The sequence below is a fragment of the Sciurus vulgaris genome (genome assembly GCF_902686455.1).
Source record: "Sciurus vulgaris genome assembly, chromosome: 5".
Classification (NCBI taxonomy): Eukaryota; Metazoa; Chordata; class Mammalia; order Rodentia; family Sciuridae; genus Sciurus; species Sciurus vulgaris.
In genome coordinates, this window is record NC_136465.1 from 38,354,783 (window position 1) to 38,366,977 (window position 12,195).

General features: G+C 35.6%; 1 protein-coding gene across 4 annotated transcripts in view; it reads left to right on the forward strand.

Annotated features, from left to right (window-relative positions):
* Positions 1–53: 53 nt before the first annotated feature.
* Positions 54–12,195, forward strand: part of CFAP96 (cilia and flagella associated protein 96) — a 33,656-nt gene continuing 21,514 nt past the window's right edge. For 2 of the 4 annotated variants that reach the window (XR_013764093.1, XM_079141946.1), the window contains exons 1-5: positions 54–342; positions 3,691–3,857; positions 5,880–6,099; positions 8,988–9,125; positions 9,217–9,292. Coding sequence is in view for 3 of the 4 variants with exons in the window: in XM_079141946.1 (XP_078998072.1) it covers positions 3,758–3,857; positions 5,880–6,099; positions 8,988–9,125; positions 9,217–9,292 (534 nt within the window). In the remaining variant the exon portion in view is untranslated. The remainder of the gene's footprint in view (positions 343–3,690; positions 3,858–5,879; positions 6,100–8,987; positions 9,126–9,216; positions 9,293–12,195) is intronic. The other 2 variants (XM_079141945.1, XM_079141947.1) reach the window with 2 other exon arrangements.

Genomic DNA, 12,195 nt, shown 5'->3' on the forward strand with positions numbered 1-12,195 from the left:
GAAGACTTGATTGAGTCTTTTGTGTCCTACAGACGCTCACAATTCCTCCGGTGTGATCTTCGATGCGGATTGGAACTCCCCTCAAGTCCTCCCCTAGCGTACTTGGAATAGTTTCTCCCGTTCCCCGGGCAACGCACCACAATAAACCCCAGCGGGGCACCGAACCTGCGGAGGCCTTTCGCAGCCTGCGCGCCTGGCAGGAAGCCCTCGCGCGCGGGAGGGCGACTTGGAGCACTGTTGCTCCTGCAGCGGAGTAAATCCGGACTGGAGCTGGGACGATCTGATCTCAGTTGTCGGATCAGGTGCCCTTCGGAGAGGTGACTTATTCCTGGAGGACACCAGGTGTTGTCCCCTTAGATACCTGTCTACTCCGAGCCTCCTTATTCCTAATGGGAAAGAATTTCTTCATCGCCTCAGCCAGTTTTCTGCCCTTTCTTCACTCCCCCATACATTTTTATCCATGCTTTTTGAAGAGAATTTGCCGTATTCCAGTTGCCTTATACTTATTTTCTTGCCTAGCAGATTGTCAGCTACCTGGGAAGTATATCTGTCCCTTTTTAGGTTTCAGTTTTCCTAGCCATTACCAGCGATCCTTACCGGGGAGGAGGGGTTTGCCAAGTATTATGTTAAATGAATGAATGAATGATTTTGTAACTGTTGCTCAAGAAGAGTTAAGTAGTGGGAAAGTTAATGGCAAGAACTTTTTTCCTTCTCTTCCTGTGTGGCTCACTTGATGGGGTGCCAGATCCTGTGTACTGGGAATACCACAGTAATAATCAAATTAGCCTGTCGCGGTATCGTGCACCTGTAATCCCAGATACTTGGAAGGCTGAGGCAGGAGGATTCCTTGAGTTCAGGAGTTTTGAATTCAGCCCTGGCAACAAAGGAGGGCTCCCCTCTCATAAAATTGGTGAAGAACCAAACTCATATCACGGTTCCTGCCTTTGTGGAGTCAACATTTTAGTGGGGAAAGCGAAGAATTCCTACACCAAAAATGTAAAATGTTGACCAATTATTAGAAAACGATGATCAAGGCATGGAAGGAGATGTACATGCAGCTATGAGGAGGGGGATTAAAGAAGGGCTGAACAACTGAGCAATAGGAAGATCAATGCTTTGTTGGGGGGCAGGAAAGAGTCTGCACACCAAAGTCAAACATGCACTGGCAATGGTGGGTGAGAAAGCCCGACCTGAAAACTGAAATAAGACAGGTGCAGCCACGTATCCAGGGAGGTGGGTTCCGGTGGTGACTAACGAAGCTGGCTGATAGTGGACCTTAGGGCCATTTAAAGGATTTGAACCTCTGCAGCAGCAAAGGAAAGTACAGTTAGGTGTTAGGGTGGAGCTTTGAAATAAACTATAAACCATGTAGTAGTACACCCCAGACGACTGATATGTAGTCTTTAAGCATACCTGATCAGAGAAAGAGGTAGGATGGGGGAAGGGTGTAGTATTTTCTCAAACTTTAGTTTTAAACTGAATCTTCAGTTGACCCATTAAACAATGATTTATAAGCAGATAAGTTCAGTTCCAAATACAGAAGCTTGCTGAGTCATTGAAACACCTTGTTCTAAATTAAAGGTTAAAGATTCTTACCTTGGATTATAAACGGAGAAGCATAAACCGAAGTTTATTTTTTCACTAATGTATGCCCAGTGCCTATCTAATTGGTGCTTAAAAACATTAAGATGTAGGGGCTGGGAATGTACTTCATGGTAGACACTTGCCTGGCTTGCACAAACCCTGGGTTCTATCTCCAATAGCGACCGCTCCCCCCCCCCCCCCAAAGACTTTATATAGAAAACTGTGAATGTAGATCTGTGGTAGAGTGCTTGTTTAACATGTGAAAGACCCTGGGTTTGATCCCTAGCACCAAGAAAAATAAAGAGGTAAATAAATAAATAGCTCAAAAACTTCAGGGTGATGTTTTAGTCAGCTTTGCTTCACTGTGACCAAAATACCTGACAAAAACAACTTAGAGGAGGAAAAGTTTATTAGAGGAGAAAACGTTATTTTGGGACTTGTGGGGAAGCTGCTCAGCTGGTAGTAGGATCAGGAAGCTTACAGGGGGAGAGAACCCCTGGGGGAAGATGAAGCCTTCCTGGGCACACCCCCTGTGACCCATCTCCTCCAGCCACTGCCCCCTCTACATTTACCACTCAGTAGATTCAAACCAGGATGGACTGATTAAGGTTACAGCCACCGAAACCCAATCATTTAACCTCTCAACATTTCCTGTATTAAAACAGGAGCTTTGGGGTGACACTTCATATCCAAGCCATAACAGATAGAATGGAAGCAAGTGTTCTTAGCTCTTTGGTTTTTCTTTTGAGTTAATACCTAAATGTTTAATGTGATATTTCTCCTTTGTTTAAAGTGATCACTTTGAAAAGTTGCAGTCTGCCTTTTTAATTTTTCTTAAAAATTTTGCAGTGCTGGGTATTGAACCCAGATCCTTGTGCTTGCTTAACTACCAACTGAGCTATATCCCCAGCTCTGCAGTCTGTCTTTTAATAAATGTTCAGAATTCATTGTGAATTTCTTGTTTTGTGTTTTCATCTTGCCTAAGCAATTGTCCTTTCCCTTATTCCCTTTATTAACTAATTTTGCTAGTGGCACATTTCTTATACTAATTGGAACTTGAAAAAACCTCAAGTACTGCAGAGCAATACCTATATGCAGTGTGCATTCTGAAAAGCTGTTATAATTTTCAATCTGATGAACATTTTATCTATACTACAAAATGTGTAGTCTGTGACCATACCACCTTGAACGTGCCTGATCTCATTTAAACTACAAAATGTTTGCCATATATAATTATAATTTTAAATTTACATTGAACTTCTCAAATGAAGGACATTGTTTATACATATTTATAGTATACTTTATGGTAGTAATATCATTTCCAGCAGAGAAATGGCAGATGATATCACACACATTCCTTTGTAATTTATGGGCACTTCACATGGAAAGTCGAGAAGGCGTCAGGGCAATGATTTTGAATCTCATTGTTCTAGGATTGCAGAGTAGATTTCTTGTTAGCACAAAAAGACCAGGCAGGATGCAAATCTCACGCATCATCTCAGGTCTTTATTCAGGGGGATGAAATGGTGCCTGTGGACCCCTCTTCTGGTGGAAAATGAGCCACTCAACAAAGAAAGGGACTGGGTTTACATAGGTTATTTTGAGGGGTGGTCTAGTGAACATATGTCAGTTTTGCTTAGTCAAAAATGTGAGCCTTTTGGTCAAGGTCTGTGGATAGTGCCTAAAAGGATTTTGCTTTGGAGGAGATGATGCTTCCTAGAAACTTTTCTTTTTTTCAGGTGGTGCTAGGGATTTGAACCTAGGGCCTTATGCTTGCAAGGCAAGCACCCTACCAACTGAGCTATACCCCCAGCCCAGGACTGTTTTCTTTTGAGGATGATAAAATGTCCTGTTTGCCTGCAGCCAGCATCTGGAGAACATGCGTCTTGGGAGATGAAAGTTGTCAATGCGTGGCCCTCATTTTCACTTTTCTTTTTCTCAGGCCTCAGTATTTCTTACTCTCCAAATCCATTATTTCTCCCCACTTAGTTTGGGACTGTTGTTTTATACTGAATATTTAAACTCAGACTGAAAATAATTTGTATTGAAATTTAATAATTGTTTTTTGGCTAACCCCTTCCCCATTTTTTTTTTTCAATGTCAAAGTAAACTCTTGCTATAAACGAAGCAGCAAGAAAGAAACTTTTGAAGTTAACCACCATAAGAAGCAACCATGCCTATAGAAGGAGGAAAAACAGATATGGAGAGGATTGGCCTCTTCAGTGAGATGGAATATATTACTGTTGGTGACAAATATGTGTCACCATTTAATCGTGAGTATATTTGGTGTATTTCTATAGGCAAATAGTGGTCATTACCTAGAAATTGCAAATTTAATTTTTAAATTCAATATTTAATTTAAATTAAAAATGATATTTTTAATGGTCTGTATTTTAAAGTATTGAGCTCTAAAGTTGACTAACTTGTGACTTTGCAATAGTTATGAGAGAACTTAATTTATGAGAGTAGGAAGCTCATTTGATTGGGCTACCTTGACCTCCTAGGTGATTTTACTTCTCTCCTTCTAAGAAGGTTATCCATTATCACTTTCGTGGAAAGTGAGATGCTCTATGAATAGCCAAGGGAATTTTTAGGAAAATCATAACAAAAAGACTTAAAATAAATATACACTTTTAATATCTCATTTAAGCATTTGGATGTCCAATGACTTCTGTGTAACAAAAAAGAATGCACAGATATGGAGCTATCTCAAAGATAAATTGTTAAATAAAAAAAATGGAAAACAGTGTATTTATTATGTTAAATATTAAAATGAGAATATTCACTGAAAAATGTCTGGACATTCTCTGGAAGACAAAATTAATATCAATGCTTGTTCCATTATAGACGAACTGAATGGTCAAGTATAGGAAGAAGATTTATTGTGATATCAAATTGGAAAGTATCTGAATGTATGACCTTTTCAAAATTCAAATTAAAAAAATCACTAATGCAAATTTACATTTCAATAACCCCTTGAAATAAGGGTTATATGCACTTCAACAAGTTCTTCACATTTTGGAAAGACTTCCTAAATTAAGCCCTCTTAGGACCAAATTATTAAAAATCTAAATATTTACAAAAACAGCCTTCAGAAATTTGTGGGGAGGCTAGTATTTCATTATAGAAATACCACAATTTTTTATTGGTTCATAATAGTTATATATAACATTAGGATTCATTTTGACATAATTTTAAATGTATGCACTGTAATTGGCTCCAATTCAGTCACCAGTACTTATTCTCACCCACTTCCTCCCACTCCCTTGTTCCCTTTCTTCTATTCTACTCATCTGATTATTTACATTTTTAAAACATTAGTGTTTTGTGGATATACATAGTAGTAAAATTCACTGTATTATTTTACATTACTGCATATATTTACATTAGAAAGTTAGGTAATATTCATTCCACTGTTTTTCCCTCCTCCTCAATCCCCTTCTTCAACTCCCCTGATCTTTCTTTTATTTTGATGAGAATCCCCCCCATTTCTTTTCTCTCTCTCCCACTCTTTCTCTCCCTCCTCCTTTCACCCTTATTTTAGACTAGTTTCTGCATATCACAGAAAACATTCAACCTTTGACTTTCTGTGTCTGGCTTAATTCACTTGCATTATAGTCTTCAATTCCATCCATTTACCCGCAAATGACATAATTTCATTCTTTTTGATGGCTGAGTAATACTCCATTGTACATATATCCCACATTTTCTTTATCCATTCGTCTGTTGAAGGGTACCTAGGTTGATTCCATAGTCTGGCTATTGTGAATTGTGCTGCTATAAACATTGATGTGAAATGCCACAAATATTAAATCTGTTCAGTTGGTAGAAATTTGAGTTGTTCCTTGTTTTTGATTATTAAGAATGAAACTACTGTGAACATTCTTGTTCATATCATTTAGAGGACATTAGCCCTCAAAGTCTTGAGCATATACCTCGGAGGGGAATTGCTTCTCTTCAGCCCCCACACATACTCTTACTGACATCACACACCAACAGCTTCCTAGTATATAGCTAGAGAAACATGGGGTTAAATAAATGTTAAGGTCTCATCCAGTTCCAAAATTCAGTGTATTACAAGGAATCATGTTCAGCATTTTAGTGAAATCTTCTCAGGTCTTAATGTCAATATAGCCTTTAACACGAGAGCTTTCAGTGAACATTTGAAACAACATTTATTTTAGAGTTCAAACTTAGAATTGTCACAAAGTACATTTGGAAAATTTTCTGTTTTCTCCATGTCCCTTAATTACTAGTCAGCTCAAATTTATACTATGGCCAATTTATTTTTAAAGGACCCTTCAATGAGGCTGCAAGCAAAAATAGACAGATGCTACCTGGGGGAACCAAAGAAATGTCAAATCTCCAGGCAGGTTATTTTGATCCCCAATTTATAAGAATTTTTGAAGGTGAAGGCTACGTAAGTCTAAATCAAGTGAGAAGACGGCATATGATGGAAGAAGCCAAAAAAAATCTTTCCAAAGCCTTCCTCCCTAGTAATGGAGATAAAAAACCGTAAGTGTTTTGTGGAGGTGGGGAGTCTTAAATAGATCTCTTGCATCTTTATCTCTTTCACTTAAAGAAAATGCTTATTTTTCTATAGGACTTATGGAAGATTAATTTTTAAGTGCTTTTTTTGGTTGGTTTATCTTAAATGGAGACAGCTATATTGGATGATTTAGATAGATAATTTAAAATATAATCTCATCATTAATTTTTGATTATGTCACTGTTCTCTATGTGTTTAAAAGCCATAAGAATAACAAAAACAATTTGCTCAAAAACCTTGCAAAAGTCAGGTCTGCCTTGTTGTTCTATTTCTTTTGACTATTGTTTTCTGTCTAAACAACTTTTAAAAAGTGTAAATAAAAATGTGCAGATAGGAGAAATGCTTTATTTGAAAAAAATAATTTATCAAAGACATATTATTTTTAAATCACTGTGAAGCTACACTCATGGAGATTAAAGAAATTTCAATTTTGACAGTTGTCCATATGAAAGTACATTTTTTTCTTACCATTAAATCATTACCTTAGTAAGTTAAGACCATGTTGTCTGTGTTATAATATGTAATATAGCTAAAATTTTAAACTTGGTTTTATTCATGCTCAGTAGCTTTGACTCTCTCAATTTAAAATTTATGGTAGGTGGGAACTGATTAAAATTTAACTTTGTGCTTTATTGCTGTATTTTCTTGAGATCAGTGAAAACTACATCTTTATAACTTAGTCTTTCTTCTAACTCTAACAGGTAATCTTGTCTTCTCAGCCAAAATTATTGCCTTCATTAAGAATGGAGAATTTCTTCCTTTCTGTTATCATTAGGTTTTTTCTTTTTCCCACCCTTTCACCTTGTTTAGTTAGCTTTTTTGCTGCTGTGACTAAATGATCTGACCAGCACAATTATAGAGGAGGGAAGGTTTATTTGAGGGTTCATGGTCTCAGTCCATAGAAGGCTACCTCCAGTCTTTTGGACTTGAGGTGAGGCAGAACATCATGGCGGAAGAGTGTAGCTGAGGGAAGCAGCTCACATCATCAGAAAGCAAAGAGAGAGAGGCTCCACACTCCAGATACAAAACATATACTCCAAAGCCTTGCCCCAATTCCAATCTCCTGCAGCCACACCCTACCACTTCAATTAATCCCATCAGGGATTAATTTACTGATTGGGTTAAGACTCTTACAACCCAATCATTTCTCCTCTGAACCTTCCTGCACTGTCTCACGTGTGAGCTTTTGGGGGACACCTCACAGCCAAACCATAGCACACCTTTTCACTTGACTTGAATATTGTTACTTTTTAAAATTATCTCTGTTTCTTAGAGTTATTCACTTCTCCCTAGATATAAATTTTAAAATTATTATTTTCCTTTGTATTTCATTTCTTTTTCATGTAATATATATTTTTTGCCTTTTAAATAACTGTTTCCTGATTTTCAGTCTTTCTCCCACCTGTGATAGACATGGACCCAGGTGGTAATGATAATTGAGAGTTTCTACCTTAATACATTAGTTTATAATATGCTTATATTAATTTGTCAGTCAAGAAATAATTTTTTGATAGACTAGCTTTCCTTTCTCTTAAAAGATTATAAATATGTGAAAAAAATCTATAATTTAATGGTGTACAAAAAGTATATCTAAAAAGAGAAATTGGTGGCAAAATAAGAAAGCCTCATATAAACGTTTATTCAACACCAAATTATGGAACAATAGGCATATTTTTTCTCTTCATGATTATTTTATTCGTCTCTCTGCTGGACTTTAAAAATATTTTATTTTTGATTAGCATGTATTAATTATACATATTAATTTGGCTCAGCATGATATTTGAACACATGTATACAGTATGTGTGGATCAAATCCAGCCTCCCTCTATCCACTCTCCTCCTGATCATAGGCATTTAATAAATTCCGAATGTAGTGACTTACATTATTTGCATTATATCACATCTTAGTTAAGTTATGCTTTTCCAGAATTGTTCTTTTCTCTGCAATATCACTGCTTTACTTTCTTATTATATTTTAGAATGTTATGACATATGTTCATAAGGAGGAATTAATGAAAATGAGTAACCTCTCCTAATTGGAAACTTTATTTGTAGGTTGAAGATAATAAGTAATCAATGTTCATGTCTTTCCAATTTTTGAAATTTTAAATATAAATGCATTGTGTCATCTTTTTATAATAATGTTTCATTTTTTGGCAGACCATTTTCTGATGATTACAACTTTTTTACTTCAATGACAACTTGGAAATTAGAGATTATGACTATTAGCAGTAGTTATCCTTTTGATTGTGCAAAATTTAAAGAAAACATTTGTCAAAATAAATAGTTGGATTACCTAGATATTGTGTGCCCAGAAAAATGTAACGTTAAGGTTGAAGAAAAGATTTGTTAATTTTTTTTCCTACAGTAGTAAGGGCAAACCAAAAATTAAAAAATTAATACTAAAATGCCATAAGATTCAATTTACCATCAGCAGTGAAACATAATTTTAAATATGTATTTTTGAAAGTGTAGTTTTTAATGAGTGGATGATCAAAAGACATTCACCATTTGTTAGCTAACTTGCATTAAGATGCATAGAGATTTGTGTCATTTCTAAAGGAATGGGAACTATTCTAACTTACTAAAGATTATAGAGTTTTATTTATATGGAACATTTGAAATAAATATAAAAATATTGAAAACATATCTTGAAATTTATAACTTTGAAAATGAGGAAAATCAAGTTAGATTAAAAACTAAAAAACTTTTTTTTCTTACTGGAGTTAGGCAAGTCAGTTCCTCTGTACCTATTTTTCTCCTTTTTTGATCTTTTAAAAAATTGTACTAAAATACATGTAAGATTAAGTTAGCCATTTTAACTTCTTCCTTTCAAAAAATAACTGTATTTAAGATGTGGACTGGGCAGCTACTATGGAACAATAGGTGGTCCAGTCCCATTCTTCAGTGCACAAGCAAAACCCAGGGAAAAATACATGCCACCTGGAAAGAATTTATACACAAATCCAGGAAAGAAAGGAACCGGATATGGGTAAGATATTTTTAATATTTTCATATCATGTTTTGAAACTTAAAAAAATTTCTGAACCCTGAAGTCACCATTACTTATTTCCCTCCCTTAGCTATGCAAATATTACCATAGGTAAACAGTTTTCACACTCTTCCGACTTATATGATGTAGCAAGACAAAATTATAAGGTAAAATAATCTATTTAAATTTTTTTAACTCTTTTATTTGGTTGACTTTGAGAATTTACTTATTATCTAATTAAGTTTTGTTCTGTTCTATTTGTGTGATGGGGACAATAGAGACTGATGTTTATCAATTGTAATAATCTTACCTTTTTGATATTAGATTTCCACATCTTCTTGTAGATCCTCTTGGCACTTGCCAGGATGAATTTTATCTCCTGCTGTAGTTGATCATATCTGTCTCACATTTCTCTCTTAACTAGCTGTGAGACATGTTGACTTGGCCTGATCAATTATGTTCTGTTTCAAGGGAAGAGTCATATCCTATCCCTTAGCCCCTTAGCCATACTCCCATCCCACACTAATATCCTGTGCCTGAGAAAGTAATGATAACTCTTTTGGGGTGAGTGTATAGGATGGAGTGATGGGATGGTGGGACAAAGAGGAGAGTAGAGAATGGATGAATACCTACAGGGGAGAGGGAAAGGATCTGAGAAAACTTTCCACTGTATTAAATGGTAGAAGTAAAAACTAAAACATACTGGCATATAACCTTTACATTCGTTTTACACAGTATTTTACATATAACAAAACATGTTCAGTTATGTGGGGGGCATTTACCTACGATTAAATCTTATAGGAGCACTTATAAATTTTAGAATGAGATCTATATATATATATATATATTTTTTTTTTTTTCCTACTAGGGAGTTAACTCACGGGCAATTTGCCACTGAGCTACATCCCCACCCCTTTAATTTTTTTTTTTTTTTTTTTTTTTTTTTAATCTTGAGACAGGGTCTCACTAAATTGTTTAGGGCTTCATTAAGTTGCTGCGACTGACCTTGAACTTGCAATCCTCTTGTCTCAGCCTCTCTAGCCACTAGGGGTTATAGACATGTTCCACCTTACCTGGCAAAAGATCAAGATAATTTAAAAATATCAATGTAACTTAAATAAAGCTCGTAGTAGTGAAAAGTCAAGTTAGTTTGTACTTAAAACAGAAATGGCCATCACTTTCTTAGGTTTCTTTTTTTTTTTTTTTTTCAACTTGCAGTCTTCAATAACTTTGCTGTGCTGATTTTAATTGGTAGCTGAGAGTTAGGATGGTGGTCAGTTTTGCAAGGGGGTATGTCCAAATCCAGGAAAAGTTTTTAATGAAGTTGGATAGAATGTTTTGTCATTTGAAAATAAGAAGCTCTGCTTATGTATAAGGATTATGCAGTTTATATAAAATTGTATGCAAATTCCTTTTCATCTATAGAAATAATAATGTCTACTACCTACCTACCTACCAACAATGTAATTTTTTGAGAGGCTCAGTAAGTAGTCTTTCATCCTAAGCTTTTCATTTTCAGAATATATTATACATGTCAGAAATTTTGTGTACCTGGATTTCCTAAAATAATTTCTGAGGGTAATTGGAAGAATGTATCTTGTTTTCTCTTTCCGTATTTTAAGAGATCACTCCATTGTGTTTTTGCTTAAATTATTTATGAAGAGAAATCTGCTGTCATGCTTATGTTTGTTCATTTGAATATAGTATGTCTTTTTTCTGGCTATTTAAAAAAATCACTCAAGCAATTTGATTATGATGTGCCTGGGTTTTCTTTTTTTTTCACACTTCTTACACTTGGAGCTCATTAAATTTCTTTGATTGTGACTTTATGGTTTTTTAAAAAAAATCAGATTTGAATACTTTCAGCCAATATTTCTTCAGCTTTAAAAAAAAATCCCTCTTCTTTTTCCTCTCATTCAGAGATTCCAATTACATGTGTATTAGGTATCTTGAAATTGTCTACAACTTAACAATGCCCTATTCACTTTTTAAAATAGTCTTTGATTCCTTCTCTATAGTTCTCTATTGCTGTATCTTCCAGATAATCTATTATAAATTTCTAGTCTGCTGTTAATGCTAGCCAATGTATTTTTAAATATCATAATTGTGGTTTTGTTCTGTAGAAGTTTGATTAGAATGTTTTTAATATCTTACATGTCTCCACTTAATTTGGGGAGCATATGGAATATAGTTATAATTACTATTTAATGCCCTTCCCTGATAATTCTAATATCTGAGTTAGTTCTGTATTTATTTTGAACAACTGGTTTTTCTTCTCAGGATGGGTCATATTTTTCCACTTTGCATTACTAGCAATTTTTGATTGGATGTCAGGCACCAGGAATTTTACCTTGTCGAGTACTGTATATTTTTGTATTCTTATAAATTTTCTTGGGTTTTGCTCTGGAATGCAGTTAAGAACAGGTTGATATTTTCAGGCCTTGCTTTTAAGATTTGTTAGGTGGGACTGGAGCAGTGCTCAGTCTAGGGCTAATTATTATCCACTATTGAGGCAAGGTCTTTTAATGTGCTCTACTCCAATGCTCTGTGTTTTAGTCAGCTGTTTTGCTTCTGTGACTAAATGATCTGACCAGCACAATTATAGAGGAGGAAAGGTTTATTTGAGGGCTCATGGTTTTAGAGGTCTTAGTCCTTTGACAGCAGGCTCCATTTCTTGGAGCTAGAGATGAGGCAGAACATCATGGTGAAAGACCATGGCAAAGGGAAGCAGCTTATATCACAGTGATCAGGAAGCAGAGAGAGACTCCACTCTCCAGATACCAAATGTATATCCCATAGCCACATCCCAATTCCAATCTCCTCAGCCACACCCTGATGGGATAAATTCACTGATTGGGTTAAGACTCTTATACCCAATCATTTCTCCTCTGAACCTTCCTGCATTGTCTCACACATGAGCTTTGGGGACACCTCACATCCAAACCATAACACTCTGTGAATTGAGTCATGAAGTTTTTTTGGTACAGCTAGTGGAACCAGTACTTTGGGAAACCAGGTACTCTTACCTCTAATTCTTCCAGGTGATATTTTTCTCACATATATGTTCAAC